General features: G+C 35.0%; 1 protein-coding gene across 1 annotated transcript in view; it reads right to left on the bottom strand.

Annotated features, from left to right (window-relative positions):
- Positions 1 to 2396: 2396 nt before the first annotated feature.
- The window catches only part of PRRC1 (proline rich coiled-coil 1), a 38760-nt gene continuing 15515 nt past the window's right edge, over positions 2397 to 25641 (bottom strand). The window contains exons 4-10 of the mRNA XM_027869221.1: positions 23747 to 24247; positions 21813 to 21973; positions 18354 to 18456; positions 14387 to 14550; positions 10382 to 10485; positions 8093 to 8195; positions 2397 to 3723 (exon numbers count right to left, since the gene is read on the bottom strand). Of these exons, the coding sequence (XP_027725022.1) occupies positions 3514 to 3723; positions 8093 to 8195; positions 10382 to 10485; positions 14387 to 14550; positions 18354 to 18456; positions 21813 to 21973; positions 23747 to 24247 (1346 nt within the window). The 3' untranslated portion in view covers positions 2397 to 3513. The remainder of the gene's footprint in view (positions 3724 to 8092; positions 8196 to 10381; positions 10486 to 14386; positions 14551 to 18353; positions 18457 to 21812; positions 21974 to 23746; positions 24248 to 25641) is intronic.

Here is a 25641-nt window from a genome sequence, read left to right as displayed (position 1 = left end):
CCATATCCTTTGATAGCCTTTTCCCCTCCAGACTAAGCCTTTTAAACTTAAAGTAAAGGCATGTAAAGTGTCACACAGTGCTAAGCAAAGAGACTATGATGGAGGAGATGCCAGCTGTAGTCAGAATAGCTGCAGATGCATGAGCAAGCTTGGCTGTCAATGGTGAGGTCACACCAACCACCCCTCCCCAATGAACTGATACTAGTACAATCAGCAACATATGGTTGGGGTCTGTCAGGACCACAGCAAAAGACGGCCAATTCCTAATTCAGGACTGTGAAGAGGAAAATGTGAAAACTTGAGTTAAGCCTGAAGGAGATTTAACTAGGGAGGGAAGGGACTTGTGTTCCAGGAGAGCAGAAGCAGACTAGACAGAACCCAGTCACTCCATCCAAAAATAGGGAGTAGAATCTAATCCAAACACAAAGTTCCAATACGGAAACTGAGGCTAAAGATATGAGTAAAAAGAAGAAAATGTTGAAAAAAATACTATAGATTGAGAAGCCCCAAAAATATACACAGAGAGTTGCACCACAAATTTAAGTAGTACCTCAGCGAAAAATAAAGGCTTGTTCACAAGAACATCAAAAGTCCCTGGAATAAAGTCCTTCATTTCCTTAAATGTTTAATTCCTCTCAGTTCTTCTGGGTAAGTTATACTTGGTTGTAAGTTTTTAATCTTTTGAAATATTATATGCCAAGATCTCCTCTCATAATGGTTGCTGTCAGGTGTTATGTGATCTTTAGTACTTTAACTTTCTTCCTGGCCACTATTCAGTATTTTAAAAATTGACTCAGAAGCTCTGGATTTTGACTGATATTCCTGGATGTTTTTAATTTGTTTGTTTTCTGGAGGTGACCAGTGGATTATGCTTTCATTTTGGACTCTGGTTCTAATAGATCTAAGGAGTCTTATTTTATGATTTCTTGAAACATGGCATCTGAGTCTAACTCTTGTCCCACTCCCAACAATTCTTAAGTTCTCTCTCCTTGAACTCTTTTATGTCAGAGGTTTTTGATAGCATATACTTTACAGTTTCTATTTTTTCAATTTTGTTCAAGTAATTCTTCTTGTCTCATAGAGACATTATTTTCTGTTTGGTTTATTACTTTCAGGGAGGCTGCTATTTGGAATAGGTTTGGTAGCTCCTGCACTAATTTATTTATTTTCCTTTCCATTCTTTACTGAGAACTCTCATTTTATTCTTATTTTTTCTCTCTTGCTTCATTCCAAGAAATAAGTCCTTATGGCCAGACTTTAAAAAAAATCTGAGATTCTACTTGTAATTGCTGTGAGTTGTTCCATTCTTCTGTTTGTGTCTTTTTACCCCAGATACATAACATTTCAACACCAGTAATTGCTGTCTCTTATTGTTTACTCTATTTTTAGCCCTACTTTCTGAAGTGGAACCTTGTGTCAGGACCAGGATCCGCTTACTCTCAGATAGCATTGCACGGCCTTCTTTGGTTCTAATTCATATTATCGTAGATTCTGGATACTTTCCGTCACCTCCCACTGGTGTCTGTGCAGCTCAGTGTGCTGGCACATTTCAGGCCTGCCTGTAACCTCCTGCCATGGAGTGTTGCATTCTTCAAGGCCTCCAGAAGTGGCTGAGGTCAGAGTGCTGCAAACTCTCAGGGCTTGATTCGTCTGAGATTTGTTGGCTCCTGTTCCCACCACCTCTGAAACCTGAGTGCCCCAGTTGTTCCAGAGTTTCCTTTTTGGAGCACTCCCATTTTCCTGCTCTCTGGAACACAGTGTTGCTCCAGGTGTCAGAGTATTTTTGGCTCCTGGTGAAGAATTCTGAGCTCTGTGCTTGCCCCAATTTTTCAAGATGACTCCTTCTTTAGTACCTGCAGGCTCCTGGATGTACCAGGGCTGGATGAAGGCACGGTAGCTTTTTGACAGATTTTTGCTAAGCAAAATTCAGTCTGGTACCTTTTTTTTTTTTATCTTTGCTGGAGTTCTTTTGTGATATCTAGCCTGTTTTGCTCCTTTTCACTGGGCCACCTTAATTGGTAATGTCTTGCCCTGTCTTCTTAAACCATTTTTTACAAGATCCCTAACAGATTCATAAATGAGTAATGCTCATCTTCAATTTGGCACTCTCACTGCTTTTCATGAGATAAAAACTCTGCAAAGGTTCAAAATAAATTGTATTTGGAAATAATATTTCAGGGCTAAATATTAAAATTATACTGCAAAATTGTGCTGGGCAATAACTTCATTAAGTTGGGTAGAACTGCCATGGCTTATTTTTCTAACATCAGCAAAAGGTAAGAAATATTTCATAAAAGTTAAATCATAGCATATGAAAAATTGCTTTCACAAACTTTACATGTACATATACACATATACACAGTTAACTTCATTTCATAAAAATTCATTTATTTAATTTTGGTTTATTGTTGACCAATAGTGGCAAAATAGATTATTTGGGAAAAGGATAAATTACTGCCGTGTACAAATATAATGGGTTAACAAATTGCATGTAGTATAAAAAGGATCCTCTGAAAGTATCTAAAAAAGTAAAGGCAGAATGGCATGAGCTGAAAAGGTAGTATTTTAAAGCAAAACCAAAAAGTACTGTAATTATTTTTTTAAAAACACACACCAATCCTGTAACAGTAAAATGTTCCCTGCTCATCAAATATTTTATGCAGAATGGAGGTGTAAGTAGAAGCAAAGAAAGCACAAAAATGATTGCCATACATTTTGTACAGGAAGCAATAATATGGTCACCTATGGTGCTGTGCAAGATGATTTCAGAAATGCTTCTGAATTACAGGGAAGCAATTGTTTTTAGATTGTGAGAAAACAAAGACTTGAAAAATCAAAAGGAGTATCTTGATGTTCAAGGGACAATTTATGATATGCCAAGATTAATATACACTGAAATAAAGTGGAATTTTTCTTTGCAAAGCTATGTTACACATGGCTATGAAAATCACTCTCAACAGAAAAAAAAATCTGATGTTTTATTAAATGTTCAGGAAATGTCATTTTCATGTGTCTTACGGTAGTCGAATAAGGAGTTATTGAGCATCAGTCCTGAGATTATACACAAATCAGATTTTAAAAAACTATAGAGAAAGGGGTTCATTCTGAAGTAAAATGAGAAATAAGCAACCCAACAGATAATCGTAAGCTCAGATACATAGATTCAGAGCTGGAGGGACTTTATAGCACTGTTTATCAACTGGCTATACCCTCTTTTAAAAAAAATCATCCAATTTAAACAAGTACATTAAATGTGTCAGCAAATAAATTCTCCTTTTTACAAATTTAGTGCTATCAAACATATGTTATAAATGCTGTAGATGCTCATTTCTGAAAACTATGATATTTGAAGTTAGATTATTATATAATAAAATTACATTTGTTTTTTCTACTTGGAATACCAGGTAAATTAGAAAACCTGCAGAAGTCATTGAAACTGTTCAATCAGAAGATATGAACTCTTCTTTGATATTAAGCTATAGAAAAAGTCTTTGTATCCCAGACAATGTTCTCTCAAGTGGTCCTGGGTGGCAAGTGTTGTTTATACATGCCTGCTATAGCTTTGGCAGCACTGTAGATCATTTGTCGTTGAGACATGCCAGTGAAAGCAACATGCCAATCAGTCCGGTTGACATGTACCAAGTTCTTCTCAAGCACTTCACCCACAGTTACCAAAAGGCCTGACCATTTTAGATTATAGTCCTGGGGAGTGAGATTTTGAGCCTGTGGAATAAAAAAATTAGCTGTTACTAATAAAATAATTTAAAAGGTGCTTATAATATACAAATTTCAGCCACATAGCCAAACATGATTACTGGAAATCTTCAAGACAGATTGCAACATTACCTATGAAATGAACTTGTAATACTATGCAAGAAACAAAACAGAAGAACCTCTTTTTTTAAACCCAAAGTGATGCTAGGATCATTTTATGGTACAAATATAAATTATCTCAAATTTAAAGGCTCCTATAGGAAAGTACTAAAATCTAATTATAGAAAGGATATTGGGGTGAGAGTCTAAAAGCTCAAGTGATATTATTAAGTTTGCCTTAGTAGTATTCACCTTGTATAAGTCAATTTTAACATTTTTATAAACAGCCTAACATCTTACTTTTTTAAAAAAATTAATTTATTTTGAATTATCAACAATCACTTCCATAAGCTTTTGAGTTTTAAATTTTTCTCCCTTTCCCTCTCCAAGATGGTGTGCAATCTGATATAGGTTATACATATACATTCCTATTAAACATATTTTCACATTAGTGATATTGTAAATAAGAATTAGAACCAATAGGAGGAACCACCAGAACGAGGAAACAAAATACAACAGAAGAAAAAAAATAGCAAATAGTATGCTTTGATCTGCATTCAAACTCCATAGTTCTTTCTTTGGATGTGGATAGCATTTTCCATCACGAGGCCTTTGGAGATGTCTTAGATCCTTTGTATTGCTGGGAAGGGCTAAGTTTATCAATATTAGTCATCACACAATGTGGCTGTTATTGTGCACAACATTCTCCTGGTTCTGCTCACTTCACTCAGCATCAGTTCACAAAAAGAACTGCTATAAATATTTTTGTTCATGTGGGTCCTTTATCCATTTGTATGATCTCTCTGGGACATAGCCCTAGAAGTGCTATTGCTGAGTCAAAGGGTATGCACATTTTTATAGCCCTTTGGGTACAGTTCCAAATTGCTCTCCAAAATAGTTGGATCATTTCACAACTCCACCAACAATGCATTAGTGTTCCAATTTTCCCACATCTTCTCCAACATTTATCATTTTCCTGTTTTATCATGTTGGCCAATCTGATAGGTGTGATGTGGTACCTCAGAGTTGTTTTGATTTGCATTTCTCTAATCAATAGTTATTCAGAGCATTTTTTCATATGACTATAGATGGCTTTAATTTCTTCATCTGAGAACTGCCTGTTCATATCCCATCTACTCTTTATACAAGGGTAATATAATACTGCCATGGGAAGTATTTTGGGCTATTTCAAAGAGTTGTTATCTTATCATTTGAAGTCATGGATTTAAATAAATGGATAAAACAAAACATAGCCCAAAAGACATCATATATTTTAAATACATCATGCATACTAGACCCAAACCCTGTTGGCTCTCTACGTTGTCTGTCACCACACTCATGCAAGAGATGAGGGACCAGGAGAGCCAATGTTTGATGACAAAAAGATAACAGCACATTTTCTCTTTCAGGGTGCCAAATGCAGGACAGAGGATACATTCAGATATACAACAGGACAGAATAATTATTGTGTTTGCTTTAAAATGTTGATACTTTTCAGAATCAGAAAAATGAGACTAGGGTGGCCAAGAGACAATGTCAGATCTACAAATTTAAAAAGCACAAGTACTAATACAAATATTGAATATATATGATAGCAGTTTTGTTTTTTTTTTGGTGAGGCAATTGAGGTTAAGTGACTTGCCCAGGGTCACATAGCTAGTGAGTATCATGTGTCTGAGGCTGAATTTGAACTCAAGTCCTCCTGACTCCAGGGCCGGTGCTCTATCCACTGCACCATCTAGCTGCCTCATGATAAGTTTTAAAAAAAATTTGACTAATCAAAGAAGTATAAGGAACTAACACAAATATACAAAGACCAAGAGCCCATAATGTAAAAGTAGTCAAATGATATGAATAAACAGTTCTCAAAAGAATGGCAAACTATTATCATCTATATGAAAGACTGCTCCAAATAACTGAAAATAAAAAAATTCAATTAACAAGCAAATTAACATCAAAGATTCATCTCACACCAGGCAAACTGGCAAAGATGGGAACAGTCAATGTTGGAATAACTGTGGAAAAACGGGCATACTGGAACCATGAACTAGTCTTGGTCATTTTAGAAAGAACTTTGAAATTAATTATGCTGATAAAGAGACTAAAGTATCCACCTTCTTTGACCCAGAATTTCCACTGCTAAGCATTTACCCCAAAGAAGGAAAAGACAGAGAAGTCCTATCTCTACCAAAATATTCTTAGCAGCACTTTTTGTAGTGACAATGGAAAAGAGGGATGCTCACCAAATAGTATTGGTACATGGATATAGTAGAATATAACTGCCCTTGTCAAAAATTAGCTATATGAAGAATTCAGAGAAGCATGGGAAGAACTGTATGAACTGAAGCAAAGTAAAATATGCAAAACAGGCAACAATCTACACAATGACTACAGCAATATAAATGTGAAGAACAAGAAGAACAAAACGCCACAGAAACTGAAAGCTATGTATGCAATGACCAAGCTAGGCCCTGAAGAAATGAGAAAAATATATCTCCCTTCTTTGAAGAGGTGGGAGACTATGGGAGTGAAAAACTACATGAGATCATATTATACTTGGATGATGTTCTGCTTAGCTTTAAGTGGAGCAAAGGAGAAGGGAGATATTTGTTAAAGAAGTTGATAGAATAAACAGTTGTCAATTAACTTCATTTTTTAAAATGAAGTGAACATCAAAACTCTGAAGATTTATCCTATACCAAGCAGAATGAAAAGTAAGAAAAAAATGTGGAACTAGTTAACACAAGAGGGTCTACTGGTAGAGGTGAATTAGTCCAGTCATTCTGGAAAGTAATTTGACATTATGCTAGAAAAAAATAAAATGACCCAGGGAATCCATTGCTAGGCATATGCCCCAAGGAAATCAAAGATATAAGGAAAGACTCCATTTGTATCAAAATATTAATAGTAGAACTTTTGTGGTAGCAAAGAACTGGAAACAAAAGAGACTTCCATCAACTGGAGGAATGGCTATAAAACTGTAGTAACATGAACGTACTGGGATATTATTGCACCATAAGAAACAATGAATATGAAGAATTCAGAAATGCATGTGGAAGAGTTTTCTGAACTAATGCAGAGTGAAATAAGTTTGAAGAAAACACAATGCCTATAACAACATAAATGGAAAGAATAGCAATGAAAGAAACCAGATTTTGTGTAATTATAATGACCAAACTTGGCTCCAGAGATATGTTGAAAAAAAAAAAAAAAGTATTTCTTTCCCTTCATTGTAAACATGCAGGATTATAGGCGTGGGATACTGTATACTGTTAGACACAGCAAAAGCCTAGGTTGCTGAACTGCTTTTTGCCCCTCTTCCTTTTTTATTCTTTATTAAGTGAGACAGTTGCCTGGGAAGAGAAAGGGGGAGGAATATATTTGGAATGAAGGTGAGATAAAAATAAAGGACATAAAAAACATCTTCAAAGATATGAAAATGAAAAATTATTTTTTAAAAACTGACTCAATTATAATTCAAGTTTAATAAGTATAATACGATCCATTTCAATGTTAAATGTCTTTGGAAAATTTCAGATTTTCCCCACTCAAATAATGAACAAAATTCAAATAATAACCTACAGTCTGAGTTTAAGAACCAATTCTATAAGAGAACATTTAAGTATAATGTCCACCTATGTTCTTTAACATCAACATCCTCGACAAAAGTCTTTAATTTTACCTTTTAATAGAAATTATAAGGGCTCGAGCATAAATGAGATTCAATATATTTCAAAGACAAATATAATTAATTCTTCAACATAAACAAAAATTCTACAAAAAACACAAGTAATATTCTAATGAACTGGGAGATATGAGGAAGAAGCCAGAAACATATTACCTTTTCACCCAATAAAAACAACTATGCAATTACTATTATATCAGGCTATGAGATATGGCATATTAACGCTATTACTTCCACTTTTCAGTTAGATGACCTGAGACAAACTGATAATTCCTAGCTATCAGTTGAATCATAAATGCCTATCATTTTTACTTGCTAAGCAATCAATTAGAATAGATTAACTATTCTAGAAATGAGCAAAGGGTTTTGAGGGAATCGTAAAAGAAAATCAAGTGAAGAAAGAAAGCAAAGGAAATAAAAATAGGAAAGTGAAATATGGGCAATGTGGGAAGTATAAAAAAATGGAGAAAACATAAAAAGGGGAAAGGATTTCAATGTGAAATTCAAATCTACAATTCTTATACTAAAAGTAATTTGAGATTAAAAAGTAGTTATTTCACTTAAAAATGGGACATTTCATTTTTTTAACAGTACCTGCTGTACATATTCCAAAGGCACTGGTGTAGCTTGTGTAAATGTTTCTAGATGAATGCCATGGACAGGATCCTCAATTATCAAACAGCCAATGTCAAACCACCTGAAATGTAATATATGTTCTGAACTACACATTTTAAAAGAAGATCAATTAGACTTTCAAAGCTATTATTAGCTGTAACAAAAAGAAACTGATTAGATATTGATGCAAGGAAGAGATAACAATTAAAACTAATAACTATTTCTTATCTAATCTGAAGAAAACCAATAAAAATAGTAACTACATTATTTAAAATCTAATTATGCATTATTCAAAACTTGAATGGATCTGATTTCAGCCATTAGGGTACCTACCAGTATAAATCTCTCTATGCCTTCCTATCTCTGTAAATCTTGGCTTTCTAAAATTTTGAGTACACCCAATATGCTGGGGGGTCTTCCTCTAGAATAGATCTCAACATTGCAAGATGCATGTAGACTGTTCACTGCTTATCCTTCAGTCTCTTTCCTTGACTAGGTCACCTCCTTTTGTGATCACATAGTCTGTTTTAACATGCGATTGCTTGGGGCAGCTAGCTAGGTGGCACAGTAGATAGAGCACCGACCCTGGAGTCAGGAGGACCTGAGTTCAAATCTGGCTTCAGATACTTGACACTTACTAGCTGTGTGACCCTGGGCAAGTCACTTAACCCCACTGCCTGACCAAAAACAAACCAAAACAGAACAAAAAAACATGTAATTGTTTACAAATAACATAAAACCAAAGAATATTTCCTTTTGTTCTCTTGAAATAGAGACAGACCATTTTCTATCTTTTTCCAAGAAAAATGTTGACTATAGTGTTAACAACTATATCAATCTATGTCAATTCTCTCAAAGAGAACCTAAAGATTATTGAAAGAGATCAGAAAAAGATAAGTACTTCTAAATACTAGAGATTACTGAGTTCTAGCATGGTAAGAAAATCCTCTAATTTAAAATAAAAAAGCCAAGGAGGTTTCCTCAAATAAATACAATAATTTATGGAATCATTCTTGATCACAGATTATATACTGAATTCAGAGTGGGACTATATTATCTTTAGTTAGATGTATATGAATATAAAATATCAAAACACTTCCCTAAAATGGCTTGTACAAAACCTAAAGGTTGACCGATTCTACCCCTGGTTTAAAAAAAAAAAATCAATAAAGTTAAAAAGTGATGGTAAAAGGAATACCCTATAGGTGAATCGAAAGATATGAAAAAGTTAAAAAGAAGTATTTTACAGAGTAATATTACACAAATATCTTTCAATGTCCATATATTTTTCTTTTCAAAGAAATCTCATTTTTGGTTCACATTTGGACCAACATACAGATGCTGTAATCACAACTGATCAATATAATGAAAAAGCCTGAAAACATGTAATGTGTAAACCTGTGGCCCTCCCACCTCCACAAAGGAGTGAGTTGGGTATTCTCATAGTTTTTCATTTAAGTCATGCCTGATCAATGCATTTTAGAAGACATATCTGGTAGATCTTCAAAATGACTACAACAGCCATAGATCATTGGGGTTAGCTGGAATTCTCAGGACAGTTGCACACTTAGCACTATTCTCTTTTCTCTTTCACTCAAGAGATCTTCCCATTCAACTTAAGTATTTGGGAAAAGAAAAAGTAGCTTCTTGCCAAAGATTAGGGAATCTCTCAATATGAATAACAGATGCATGGAAGCATCTAACAAAACTAGCGCTTTCTACTAAATAGTTTAAATTAGCTCTGTTAGCAATTCAAATTTAGAGTAACAGATACAAAGGCATTTGGTAAACCATAAAGTACCACAAATGTGTAACTTTCCAATATCTGGGATTGGGAACCTTTGGTGGTATCCCATTATTATGAATAATTATGAATTTTTTCTAGTAATTATTTCCAAACCAGCATGCCACTTTTTAAAAAAAGGTCAAACCATAATCCAAATATTAACTAATGTACCTAAAGACAAAATAAACTTCTGCTTCTTAAATCACTTTATTAAATTTAACTATTTTAATAACTACTAGTATATATAATCATTGGAAATGGACTTACTTGACTTCAATTCTTGCCTTTAACTTGTCTTAATACTCAAAAACGAATAATTTCAATATAGAAATGGTACAAAGGCAACCTTGAACACTGACACTCACATGTATTTTGCTTTAATCTCTAAAATAGTTCCCAAAGCTTGGATATATTTAATATATGCCATCTAGCTCTAATATACAATCTACTTTTATCCAGATACAGTACAATAAGCCTCTTACTTGTCAGGTAGCAATTCAGCAATGAAGTTTTCTACAGACACAGCAGGTTGTTTTTCATGAATCACACCAGTTAGACGTAAGTTGTCTATACGCTCCTGGGCCCCCTAAACATAACAGTGCAAGAGTTAGAGAATATCCTTTACTTCATTTAAATGGCTGCCTGAACAGAGGCAAATCATACAATCACCTGGAAAAAGACTGAATAATGATCAAGAAATCCAATTAAAGTATCTTCTTTCCCCCAGAGCTGCACAAAACAGCAAAGAATCTACTAATCACCTCCTAAAAGGAAAAGCCCAAGCAATGGCATAGACAGAATCCAGAGCTCCCATATCAAAGAAAAAATACTGAAAGCATAAAGAAAGTGTCAGTTCAAGCATTAAGGAGCCACCATCAGGATCACCCAAGACCTGACAACTTCAACTATACATGATAAGAGATCTGAGAATACAAAATTGTAAAAGGCATAGACAGATGCCAACAACCCAGAACAATTTGGTTATTAATATATATTAATATGCATATTAATTACAGAGGAACAAATCCCTGAAAGAATTTTAAAAATGGTACTAGCTGTGCACCCTTCTCTATTGAAAATCCCAGCAAACCAAAATGATCTTTGGCTGCTGCAATCAACTTTAAGATCCATTAGATATACCTTCTAAAACTGATTCATAGATCCTAATCCCAGCAAAACCGAATATAATCTCAGAGGAAATAAGGGACCTTTAATGAAAGAGAGGATGTTTATTTCTGAACAGAAGACAAGAGCTGAGTAGGAACTTTGAAGTACAAAAAGAAAAACCCAGAGAAACTATATTTAATTGAGCAAATGGAAGGGGCTAAATAATGATATACTGGTAATATTCAAATAGGAGAAGAAACAGTGTCTTTTCAGACCTTTAATGTCTTCAAAATCTTTTTTGGGGGGGGGGGCTAGGCAATGGGGTTAAGTGACTTGTCCAGGGTCACACATCTAGTAAGTGTTATGTGTCTGAGGTTGGATTTGAACTCAGGTCCTCCTGAATCCAGGGCTGGTGTGCCACCTAACTGCTCCCAATGTTTTCAAAATCTAATAAGGGTTCTTGGGGGTTGGTTATGTTCAGTTGGGACTATTTAAAGAGGTGGAAGAAAAATGTGGGTAAAAAGAACACACTGGTGTAGAAGGAAGGAAAATGGGGGTGGAACTGCTATTTCCCATAATTGAGATGAGTGAGAACACTATATAAACAAGGGAGAAGGAGTAGAGGCCCCAAAAGAATTCATGGAAGAGCTCAAAAGGGATTTTAAAAATCAAATAAGAAAGACTGAAAAAAAATTGGGAAAAGAAAGTGTAAGGGAATCATGTAAAAGATGTAAGAGAATCGTGAAAAAAGAGCCAAAATCTTGGTAAAAGAAACACAAAAAATGGAAAAACATACACAAAAATTCACCGAAGAAAACAACTCCTTGGGGCCATTAGGTGGCGCAGTGGATAGAGCTCAGGCCTTGGACACAGGAGGGCCTGAGTTCAAATCTGGCCTCAGACACATGACACTTACTAGCTGTGTGACCCTGGGCAAGTCACTTAACCTTGATTGCCTCGCCCGAAAAAAAAGAAAGAAAGAAAGAAAACAATTCTTTAAAAAGTAGAAGTGGATAAATGGAAAAAGAGATACAAAAGCTCACTGAAGAAAATAATTCCTTAAAAGTTAGAATTAGGCAAATGGACACTAATGACTCCATAAGACATCAAGAAACAATAAAAAAAAATCAAAAGAATGAAAAAATAGAAATGTGAAATATCACAGTGGAAAAACAACTGACCTGAAAAATATATCTAGGAGAGATAATGTTTTTGGACTGCCTGAAAGCCATGACCAAAAAAAGGAGCCTAGAGACCATCACATTTCAAGAAATTATCAAGGAAAATTGCCCTGATATCTAGAACCAAAGGGGAAAATAGAAATTGAAAGAATACGCCAATTAGCTCCTGAAATAGATCCCAAAATGAAACTCCCAGGAATATTATAGCCAAATTCCATAGCTCCTAGGCCAAGGAGAAAATATTGCAAGCAGACAGAAAGAGACAACTCAAATATTGCAGAGTCACAATCAGAATTACACAGGATTTAGCAATTTCTACACTAAAGAATGAAAGAGACTGGAATGTTATTCTGCAGGGCAAAGGAGCTAGGAGTACCAACCAAGAATCACCTACCCAGCAAAACTGAGTATAATCCTTCAGGGGAAAAAAAGGATTTTTAATGAAACAGAGGACTTTTAAGCATTCCTGATAAAAAGATCAGAGTGGAACAGAAAATCTGATTTTCAAAGACAAGACTCAAGAGAAGCATAAAAGAGTAAACAGGAAAGAGAAAACATACTCTGATCCAGCAATACCAATAATAGGTCGGTATCCCAAAGAAATTAAAAAAGGGAAAAGGACCTATTCGTACAAAAAACGTTTATAGCTGCTCTATTCAATGGCAAAGAATTGGAAACTGTGGGGATGCCCATCAACTGGGGAATGGCTGAACAAGTTGTTGTATATAATTGTGATGGAATACTATGGTGCAAGAAATGACAAGCAGGATGATTTCAGAAGAACGTGGAAAGACATACCTGAGCTGATGCAAAGTGAAATGAGCAGAACCAGAATATTGCACCCAGTAACAGCAATACTGTACACTGATCAACTGTGAATGACTAAGCTGTTCTCAGCAATACAGTGATGCAAGACAATTCCAGAGGTCTTGTGAAGAAAAAAGCTATCCACCTCCAAGGAAAGAATTGATAGTCTGAATACAGACCAAAATATGTTTTTCACTTTATTTTTTTTGGTTTGTGTTTTCTTTCACACCATGACTAATATGGAAGTGTTTTGCATAACTGCACATGTATAATCTATATCACAGTGCTTACCATAATCTTAGAGAGAGGGGAGAAGAGAGAGGGAGAAAATTTGGATCTCAAAATTAAAAAAAAAAAAAAGAAGCAAATGTTAAAACTGTTTTTACATACAACTGGGAGAAAGAAATAAAATATTAGGGAAAAACATTTAAATCTTGGTTTTCTATTGCCTATGAAATAAAACTGAAACTCTTTAAACATTTTTATCTGGCATTCAAGTTGATGCACAATCCAGTGTTATCTTACTTTTCCTGCCTCTCTTCATACCCTTTTACCCTCTCTATTCGCCAGCCAAACTGGACACTATCAACTTTATTTTCTACTTTTGTGTCTTTGTTCACAACCTTCTCTTTACCTAGAATGTCTCTATTTTACTCCCATTCATCATTTAAAGCTCAAGTAAAAATGCCACTGCTTCCATGAAGTATTCCCTAATATCTACCCTCCATTCCCCTTCCATAGACTTTTACCTTCAAATCTGCTTCAAACCTCAGGTAGGACTATGCTTTCTAGCACACCTTTGATATATTATTGTGAATTATCTTATCTTCCTAAATTCCAACACAAGACCCAAGTCTTATCTAAACTTTGGATCCCCACAACAAGCATAGCGCTTTGTACACAAGACACATTTAATGAATGTTTGTAGAACTGAATCTCTGATCTTCTTTAATTTTTGCTGTCCTTTGTTGATTGAGACAATATGGTGTAATAATTTTTTAATATTTACAATTCTCCTTGACCTGCTATTATCATTATACCTATAAGTATTACCAACATTTCTTACTGTAGATTTATTTTTAATTTTTAACTCCCTCCACAATGTATTCCTAAGATCACCAATGTTAAAAATGTTAAATTTTAAAATCATCTTATATGAAGGCATATAAATCCAATGGAATCATCAAAATAAGAATATTTACTAAATACCTTTAGACATTTAATATATAATTTCAACTTCTTTCCCTAAGGAGACTTACAACTCCAATTTTATTAGAGGAGTAAAAAAAAAAAATTGATGTAAAGAAGAAAAAAATCAGTAACTTGAAGTTTCCATACACTGGTACTAGAATTTGTAGAATTTCTAGAAGAAAACAACACATACTCACTCACTTTTAATCCAGCTGCATAGCCCACTGGTTGTGGTGCAAGGTTGGACTGGCCAGCTTCTCCTGTAACTACAGCTAAACCAAAGACTTCCTGGAAGGCATCTCGGATAGCAGCAATTTTTACCTCTTTATTTGAGGTTACCACAATATCTAGTTCACCTGCAGATTCTACCAGAAACCAAGAAAAAAAAAAAAAGATCCAGGTACAAACAGAAATCAAAGCCAAAGTTTTGCTATAATCATAATCATGTTTCTGTTCTTTAGATCACATATCATTTCTGTCCAAGAAATTCTTGGCTTCCATTTCTGGCATCCTCTTAATGAGACATCTGAGATTTGCAAAAACGGAAATGAAATACATTATATGCTTGAAATGGTAAGCTCCCTCTCCCAGTTCTCTTCTTACCTTCATGGCTCACTCTTCATTTTTATTATAGCCCATACTGTTGGTATTCCCCAAAGTTCTGTCCTAGGCTCTTCTTTTCCCATCTCTGTTTCTCTCTCTCTTCCCAACCATGGATTTAATTATCATCTCTAAGCAGATGACTCCCAGATCAAAATATTGTACTCCAATCTCTTGCTGTGCTTCAGTCCTGTGTAACCAATGACCTACTGGAACATTTCAAACTGGTAGAAGCATCCCATATATAATATATCCACAACTATGAACTCCTTTAACTCTGCATGCCCTTCCCCAACCAAAACTCTCCCCTTTCAAATTTTGATATTTCTGTAGCATCAACTCTTCAATCATTCTCATTCATCCCACATACACATTCAGTTGCCAAATCTTGTGTTTCTATTTCCACATCCAACATCTTTTCTCTATTCACACAGCTACTACCTTAATTCAGGCACTTAGCAGCTCTCTCCTAGATTATCTCTAACAGCCTCTTAATTGGTATCCCTGACTCAAGCTTTTCATGGCTCCAGTTACACTGATGCTAGTGATTTCCTTAAGTTAGATTTAACTGTATCACTCCTTTACTCAACCAACTTCAGTGACTTTGGTATGAAACATAAAGCCATGTGTCTAGCTTTTAAGGCCCTCTACAAAATGGGCCCAGACTATATTTCCAGCCTACTGAACACTACTCTCACTTCCATACTCTGTAATCCCAGCAAAATGGCCTTCTCTCTGTTCCTCATACACTCCATCTTGCATTTCAGTGTATTTTCACTAACCTTTACATCATGCCTAGAATGTACTCTCTTATTACCTCTGCCCCACAAAATCCCTCTCTTCCTTCTAGATGCAGTTTAAGTAACACCTTCCACACGAAACCTTTCCTGATCTTTCAAATGCTAGCGTCTTCCCTCCCAAATTGTCTTGCACTTTGCTATTTTATAATTATTTGTGTTGTGTAAGCTCCCAACTCCTCTTCTGAGCTGGGCCCATCACCTGAGCACTGAAATAGGCAATTGTGCAGATATCAGTGAGAAAATTCCACCCCCTCTCCTCATCTGCAACCTAGCATACTCACCCTCTGCCTCCTAAGTCATCTAGTAGCAATGGTAGGCACCTCTTGTAGGACAGATTCTGTAATCTTAGGCTCTACTACTGAGTATAAGACCTATCCCTCAGCACCTTATTCTAATTGAGTGGGAAAAAGTAGGTCAGATAGGATAAGTAGGAATGGATGGATTGTGATCTACACCTTAGATTTCATTAACTCGAACTGTCTTAAAATTTTAGACCTAATAAAACAATGTTTTTTTCTTTTTCTGGTGTACTTCTTTCAAAGGATTATAATGTTCAATTTCATTATACATTCATAAATCCAGTGATGAGACTAAAGGGATGGAATAATTTTTCTGCAAAAAAATCAGTCTTTTCTTAATCATAGCACATATCCTTATGCTCATCAAAGCCAAAGTAAGGCAATGAAACCATCAAAAGATGGTCAGTAAGCTTTAGTCAATAAACTGGTTCATATAACTCCAAGGATTTATATTGATTTCAAAACCTTTGTCCTATCTTCCCCTCAGAGCCACATTTTATTTATTTGAACTATGAAAATCACAAAAAGGGGAATGACTGAAAAGAGTTGAAGGACATTTTTAAAAAAAAGATTTAGAAGACATTAGTTTGATACAAAACTTTCTTCTGTAGCTCAATAGTTCTGCTTGAGCTATGCTATTTGTCAGACACATAACACTTTTAAAACCCTGAAAGGGTAAAGCAAGCAGCTCATCTCATCATGGGAATCTTTTGTAAATATACACATTAATTAAATGCCAAAATGATACTATTTTGAGTATCTATTTCAAATTCTTTTTATTCAGGATGGAATTAAGAATTCCACTCCAAGAAAAAGCAAATGATGTCCCAGTTACTAAAATACTTTTAAAGGAATTTATTCCTTTTTGGACATGTTTCTGCCAATTGATAGTGACAGAGGCATTCATTTTATAGGACACATGGTAAAGAAAATTTACAAAGCTTTAAAGATTCAATAGTATTTTCACTCTCCACATTACAGAGAGACTGCAGGGGCAAGACAAAAAAATGGAACTATTACAAATAGCTAAAATTTTTATTGAGGCTGAACTTTAATCAGATGACCTGCTTTGAGTCCTTACAAGCTTATGTTTCTAAATGCTGTATGTTCTCATGCTCCTAAGTATATATATATCCTGATACCTATTTCTTGTACAACTGCAGATTTATGTACTTTTGCTCTACTGTAATAAGAATTAATGTGGAACAAAGATTCAATGCCTGTTTAAATTGCACTGATTGAGAGGATAAAAAGTTTAAAGATTGCTAATATCCAGCCTTATGAAAGAAGAATGTCACTTAAGTCCTTCATCTGTCTGATTCTAAACATACTGGATTCTTCTGTATTGTCTGCAGAAAGTCAGTTCCAATAGGCTACAATTAATGTAATTATACTACAACCAGATCTCATCCTGTTGCCAAAGGATTTTATTCCCTTTATTTTAAATAATTGCTACCAAAGTGACTATAAGCATTTAACACCATTTATGCTTATCCCTGGTTACCCTCAAACTAATCAGGATAATGCTAAGAGTACATAAACTCTGCTGTAACAAATCTTCCTCGATGTCTAACAAGTAACATCGGAAATAAGACAGCAATTTCCAAGAAAGGAAAAAAAAAACTGCTGGCATATTATTTCTATATTATGGGATAACCAAAACAAAACGGCCTACATGAAAATTCTAGCATACAATATTAGATATCAAAAGACACTAACTTCTTTTTACATAAGATCGCACTTAGCTTATTCTCATAAAATGACTATTGTATGAATCCTGTTGCAATATCTTTACCCCATCCCATGATACTGTTACAACTGAACATTATAATATATAACTTTGACTAATCTGTTCTAAATTGTAAGTTAATGTAAAATACTATAGCAGGAGGTAATTCTAGAACTTTCTAGGATTTCCTTTGAGAATTTCAACAAGGGTATATTAGACCCAGCACCTCATATTAAACTTGTTTCTGTTTGACAATTGTTTTCAAAAGAGCTATCTGAGTATTTTTCTAATTCTACATTTTCAAATAGGTCTGATGACTAAACACTTGGAACTTGGACTTCTTTCTACCAATAAACTCAGTTAGTTGACCAAGAGGTTAAGTTCGTTACCCAAGGTGACAGAGCTAGTATTAGAGGCAGTATCTGAGCACAAGTTTTTCCAACTCCAAATCCAGTTAATTTTACCATGATGCCTGTCCAAATAAAATACACTCTGAAATATACTAACTTCAAACTTATACATTGAATAAAAATAATTTCACAGTAAAATATGCTACTGAAATTTTTTATAATAAATGTATTTTATAATAAAACCATTAACTAATGTTTTAACTCTTCCTCTAAATTTCACTTGCAGGTATACACTTCCACACAACTATTTGATTACAAGATAGTATATGATCCATTTACATTTTACAAGGCATCAAAGCTAGTGGTTGGCAGTTTGATTCAGTTACGTACTGATATATGGAGCCATGCCTGGGTCCAGCGTAGTAATCATGCTTTCTACCGAGTGTTTAGTTTTATCAAGCACAGATTTCACCATAGGATTCCCAGCCACACCCTGCATCACAGAAATAAATAAGTAAATAAGTAAATACAAGTTACATTTACATTAAGTACATGATCTTTTACAAAATATTTTCCTGTTATAGGCTCTTAACATACAAACATTCATTCCAACAATAAATCTGAACCACCCTTTCAGTCCCTTAAGGTGAGCACCACCTTCTTATTATATTTTTTTATTTACTGAAAAAACCTTCAAGATTCCATACCCATGAAAATAGCTTAAAGTCAAACTTACCTTTGCAATAACAGTGTCTTTAGAATTAAAGATAGGATATTTAATGAATTATTGAAATACTTTTGTACCTCAGATAAGAGAACCTACTTCTAGACTAATAGCCTTTATATGAGAGAAATTATGCTGATATTATTAAGTCTGTTTTATTTTCTTACCCATTCTGAGCTTACGTCTAAATATAAAAGTTATAATTTAAACTAGGGTCAGAAATTGCCCTTTTCCACAAGGAAGTACATTCTTCAATTAAAAACCAGGTCAACTATAACCCTAAAGAAATCAAAGAAGAGAAAAAGGGTCCATAAAAGTTCTTTTAGTCATAGCAGAGAACTGTAAAGTAAGGTAAAACAGTTGACCAAATTATTGAATGTGAATATAATGAAATATCATTACACTGTAAGAAATGATGAAAGGTACAGTTTCAGAGAAACTTGGAAAGATTTGTATGGATTTATGCAGAATAAAGTGTACAGAACCAGAAAAACATTATATATAATAATAAAAGAACTTGAAGAGTTGAAAGAGTTAAGGACTGTGTACAATGCAATGACCAACCACAATTCCAGAGGAATGAAAAAGCATGCTACCCATCTTCTAAAAAGATGATGGATTCAAGATACAGGATAAGACAAACATTGTCAGACATAAAGTGGTATTTTGTTTTGCTTGCCGACATATTTGTTACAAGCGTTTTGTTTTTCTTCTTTAATTTTTTCAACTTGGGGATAAAGGGAGTTTAGAGATAGGGTGCTTCTGCCCCCCCAAAAAGAAAGAAAAGGGTCACTGAAACATTTTTAATGCACAGAAGAGAGGGAAAGCTAGAAAAAATCAGAGACAAGCAGGACAGATTTGAGAATTCCATGTTAAATTAATTTTATATGTAAAAAGAAAATAAACCTGCAGAGATTCTCAGTTTCATGTCCTGTTGTCTTTTCTACTATTAATATGGAAATACTAGTGTTATTTGGTCTTTGTTAAGTTCAGAATTTTAAAAAAACGCCATATATTCTCTCTCAGATATATACCACATATATAGCAGCCACAAATACACATATATATAGGCATTTAGGTTACAGAGTGGACAGACTGCTAAACTTGAAGTCAAGAAGATCTGAGTTCAAATTCAGCCTCACACACTTACTAGCTCTGTGGCCCTGAGCAAGTCACTTAATCTCTGTCAGTCTTAGTTTCCTCATCTGTAAAATGGGAATAATAATAGCACCTATCAATACTATACGATGATCAACTGTAAACGACTTAGCTATTCTCAGTAATACAATGATCTATGACAACTCCAAAGGCCTCATAATGAAAAAGGCTATCCACCTCCAAAGAAATAACTGATGGAGGCTGAAGCCAGATCAAATAATACTTTTTTTTTTCTTTTGCTTTTCAGTGAGGCAATTGGGGTTAAGTGACTTGGCCCAAGGTTACACAGCTAGTAAGTGTCAAGTGTCTGAGGCTGAATTTGTACTCAAGTCCTCCTGACTCCAAGGCCAGAGCTCTATTCACTACACCACCAAGCTGCCCCTAAATAATACTTTTTAAATTTTATTTTTCTTGAGATTTTTTTTGTGGGTCTGTTTTCTTTCCCAACATGACTAATATGGAAATAAGTTTTGCATGACTGCACACGTATATCCTATATCAAATTGCTTGACTTCTCAAAGAGGGTAGAGAGAACAGAGAGAAGGAGGGAATTTGGAACTCAAAATTAAAGAATGATAAAAATATTTTGCATGTATTTAAAAAAAACTGGAATAATAGCACCTATCTCATCATCATTAATATTACTGTGTATATTAGACTATAAGAATGTTATTTTCTTTGTTCAACACGACCTCAAACTGTTTTTGCTAGTGTTGATGTATTGTTCGATTTAACTACTGATGTGACCTAGATTCACACAAAATAGTATCCACAATTTCTGGTCATGTGATGATAGCTCCAGACAAAGACATTAATGTTTATCCTATGAGCTACTATTGAATACATGAGTACAGCATGTCATTACTCTGTGCCTGTATTTCCTTAATAATTCAGCATTCAAACAGGGTGAGGAATTGGTAGATGTGGCTATATGATAAAAAAGTATATCACAGAACTAGTCTCTTTACATTCTTTTCTATGGTCTGGATCAGTGGTTTTATTGGCATAAGAAACTCCTGGTCTAAAAACTCCCTGTATTACACCAAAGCAGATGATCAACTCATCTGTAACTTACTCTGTTAAGAGAGCTGCATGGGGCACTGAAACATCTATGGTCACAAAGATAGTATGTGGAAGAGGCAGGACTTAACTCAGGTTTTCCTGTCAGTTTTCTGCCTACTAACACTGCCTCTATTATACAATATTGTTTGCTATTACCTTTACACATTTCTTCTAGAACACTCTGCTTACAAAGTTTCTCTTTCATTTGTGGCCTCTCCACATTTAGATTATTCCTCCCTACCCATATTTATTCACTGACAGAATTACAGAACTTTAGAGAAATCATATTTTCCTTTAACTTCTCAAAACAATGACATTCTATTGAGGGACTGGTTTTGTGTACACTAATTTGCTGAGCTACATGGATAACATGGTCTCTTATTTCATGTACACATACATGTATATATATATATATGTACACATGCATCATGTGTATTTGCCAACAAATTACAAACAAGTCAAAGATCTGAAAGTAATAATTATTCTTATTCTTTAAAAAAAAATCTGTTTTAGATCTACTTAGCACTAATTCCAACAAGGGAGAAGGATTATTACTTCTTTGTTTACAAATCCATAGCAGAGTCCCAGGAAACACCAATAAATTGGAAACAATAGATTAATCCACAATCCACTGACCCATTAATAAAACACTCTTAAATGATAAAGATGTATAATTTTTCTGTAGTGATTCCTAAACCTAAATATATCTTAAATGTAAAATACATTCAGATTTTTCAATAGCAAGCATTTTAATGAATTTTTATTCAATTTAAATTTTTTAGGTTTGAGCTTATTTAAAAACATTTTTTTTAATCCATCTTACTTCTATTTCAGTGAAACAAAAGCACTTCTTTCTTGTCTTGTTCTCCTCTTCGTGGAAGAAAAAAAACCAACCCATACTTTACCTTGATAAACCCCCAGATGCCACCAGCAGATGATTCATTCTGAACCCTTGCCAGTCTAGGGTCTTCATGCTCCTCTGGGAAAGTGATAGATGAGCCACTTCCAGTTCCCTGTGGCACAGGCGTCAAACTGGCTTGTTGAGAAATAGGAGGAGGTAACATACCTAAACAAATACATTTAAAAATAAATATATTTGCTTTTTCTGTGAGATCCGAGATTAGTAATTCAGCTATTATACATCTTTAATAATATTAAGTCAGTCTCAGTTTTAAATTCTAGGTACCCAAGCAAAAATTTCAGCAATATTCTGTGGGTTATTTTCTTTTCACCATTTATTAATATTCTTTGAACCTGGTATTACGTGGCTAGAAAATTATCTAAAGCAAAAAGCTTACTGCAGAGGTCAGGCTGACCACAGAGAGTTCCCAAGGAAGCCAGAAGTTGTAAGGAATACCTAAATCCCACCAATTCTTGTTTTGGGTTCAACCAAAGCTTGTGTTTTGGGTTTCCCAAACTAGGCAGACTTACCTGCTGATATACATCTCAAATTCCCCTTCTCTTGGGGACTACCTACTGCTCACATGAGGCTAATCAGGTAAATGTCCTTAAGCCCTTGTCTGAACTTCCAAGTAATGTAATCTCACAAAGATGTGAAGAGGGAATCACCCCTTCTTTCCCACTTTCTCTCTCTACCAAATTTCAGATTTGAGTTTGTTCTCGTGAACAATTCACTTTACTTTTTATTTAATTACAATCTAATCTCTAAAGGGAAGCCTCCTTCTTTTATTACTCACCTGAAATGCATGGACAATATCTGTATATACAACTCATCTAAACAGCTTTAAACTGAGCTTGAAAATAAACTTATTTATGCACACTATTAAAATCCTGAGCACTAGTCCCTTACATATATAAAAACAATATAGACATACATAATATACCAGAATATATAAGAATGACTATATTAAGTACTGTACAGTACATACTTGCTTCAATTAATGTGAGAACTCCCTCCACTAATACAGAGTTCAACTCTTCTGTATCTTAGTAAATGTTCTTCAAGACTTACTATATCAAAAAAAGTCATTACCCTATAACCAATCTAGTAATGAATAAAGCTGGTCTCTGAATTTATCTGGTCCTTGGAAAACAAGTTGGTCCTCAAAAACAATATAGAGTTCATAGCAAGGCCTTTACTCAAGTCTACTTCAGGTTGGTTCCGCCAACCTGGGCTATGGCTATGCTGAATTGTCTTTAAGAACCCAAAGTTAACTCAATGCTACAATGAGATATCAAAGTAGGATTTTAGCAGAGACATACCATCTAGTTCAAACTTAAGATTTATATGTAGACAGCTACAAATATAATATCCATGCCTTATGACAGACCATTGTAAGAAAAGCATGCTAGCTAGAACCTGCTAAAATAGTGATAAGAAAATACAAATCACATCAATATACATAACTAGTTTTTCCCAGTGGAAATGGTAGGCAGCAGGAAGTTGAAAATGCCGCCTGTCCAAGAGAGTTTATTTGTTCCCTAAACTGTTCTCCACGAAAGCAAGTAAATCTGAAGCAGGGTAACTGTCCATCACCACTATTGGCATGCAAAAGCTTTTCTTTTTAGAGAGCTAGCTGAACGTTATTCCTTTGAACTACAAAACTTGCTAGGCCCTGCAGTTATTTAACTGGACCTTTAGAAATTTCATCAATTTACCTGGATAAGTTTTCCTATGATGCCAAGAACAGAAGTGTATCATAGAATTCTGAGCCATATTTTTAAGGATACTATAAGTCTTCAAAATGCAATTCAAAAGTATGTTTCATGACCAAAACTTTCATTTAACTTCATCAACAAGTGCATATAAGGTTATGTGCCACTGGAACCAAAGTACTGAGGAATATATTTTAGGAAAATTCTTGCTAAGAAGAGTTACCTGTAACAGCAGGTGCAGAAAATGATGGCATCAAAGGCGTCTGGGGAGTTCTTCCTGCATGACCCCTTGTGATGTCATAGACCGAATCAAGAGAAAATCCTGATATAGGAGGACCAGTAGGAGGAGGGGAAATAACAGTGCTTGGAGCAGTGCTTGAAGGAAAATATGGAAATGGGAGAGGAGCATTACTACTGAAGGTTGTAGCAGTTGATGGGGAATCAGGAGGTGGGACCGAACAAACAGGAGGTTGGGTGGTAGAAACAGAAAATGAGAGAGCAGAAACTGGTGAAGATGGTGTAAAAGGCACAGAAACTGAACTCTTCAAGGGAGCAGCTGATGGCACAGATTTAGAGCATGTTAATGCTACTGGTGAAGATGGTGCAAAAGGCGCAGAAACTGAACTCTTCAAGGGAGCAGCTGATGGCACAGAGTTAGAGAATGTTTGTGCTAGTGAGATTTGCTTTGAGGATTTATTAGTTGAAGGAAATAACAAGGAAGAAGCTGGAAGAAAAAAAAAATCAAAATATTACTGACAATCTCTTACAAAAATTTCCTTACTATTTCACAGTTCTTTTCTTTTAATAGTCAAGTTTATTAAAATATTCTCCCCAATAATAATTAGTGAAAAATCCCTAATATGCTTATTAAATTAAGTGAAATTTGGCTCAAATGAGTTCCAACAATCACTTTAAACAAAAAAAAAAATCCAATAATGGAAAGTAAATTGAATCATGTTAGTTATAAAAAGAAGTTTTCATGGTGATGAGGTGGAGAAGTGTTTGTTTTAATGTTTTAATGCCATTTTTTCATTGCTTCTCATGTTTTCCTGACTGTTCTCAATTCAAAACCTTGAGTCAGAAGACTGCCAGAGAATATTCAGAACATTATCAATGTACTTGGGTACAGGTTAACTTCCATCTCTCCACTGCTCACTTCCTCCTAGGTTATCACTCTGCTCTAGTTACATTCTCCTTTCTGCCCTACCTGGCCTCCTTGGTAAACCAGTTCAATTCTATTGTCTTTTTTTCAAAACCCTTGCCCCCTTATCTCAATCGTGGATTAATTCCACCAGGCACTGTCTTCAATCCTATTCACTCACTGAACTGAGTTGGAGAAAATTGTGATGGAGTACTGACTGGGTACAAAATTGTTATATAATCTCAGTTGAGCACTCACTGCAACAAGGCTATCCTTTTATTGCTCCCTGATCAATTCACTATTCAACTTAGCACAGTGCCTTTCCCCAACCTTTTCATCCCTCCTCAAACTATGCCCCCCATCATCTCAGTTGAGAACCTTACCTCAAATTTCACTGAAAAAATTGAGGCCAGAGAACTCCCTCTTGTTCCCTCTTCCTCATCTCACAACTCAGATGCCTTCCCTCACTATCCCCTCTCTCATTCTTATCTCACATAAAACAATAACCCTTAGGTGTTATTCAATCTTGTCTTCTTTAGCAAACCGACCCTTCTATCATTCCCACCCTCTCACTAACCTTCAATCTATCTTACTGGCTGCTTCCCTGCTCCCTACAAACACGCTCATGCCTCCCCCATCCTCAAAAAACAAACAAAAAACCCTCATTTGTTCCATCCATCCCATCATCCTCCTATATTTCTCCTCCCTTCCATGATTATGTTCTTTGAGAAGCCCATCTATAACTGATGCATCCAATTCCTTTCCTCTCTCTTATCCATCTACAGTCTGGTTTCTGATCCCATAATTCAACTGAAATTCCTCTTTCCAAAACTATTAACAATCTCTTAATTGCTAAACCTAATGGCCATCTCTCAATCTTCATTCTTTTTTACCTCTCTGTAGGCTTTGACACTGCCAATCATCCTTTTCTCCATGATATACTCTTTCTAGGTTTTCAAAAAATGGCTCTGACCCGG

This window comes from Vombatus ursinus, unplaced genomic scaffold, assembly GCF_900497805.2.
Source record: "Vombatus ursinus unplaced genomic scaffold, bare-nosed wombat genome assembly UNPS02014792.1, whole genome shotgun sequence".
Taxonomy (NCBI): domain Eukaryota; kingdom Metazoa; phylum Chordata; class Mammalia; order Diprotodontia; family Vombatidae; genus Vombatus; species Vombatus ursinus.
Note: the sequence above shows the minus strand (reverse complement) of the source record. Positions and strands in the feature narration are given on the sequence as shown.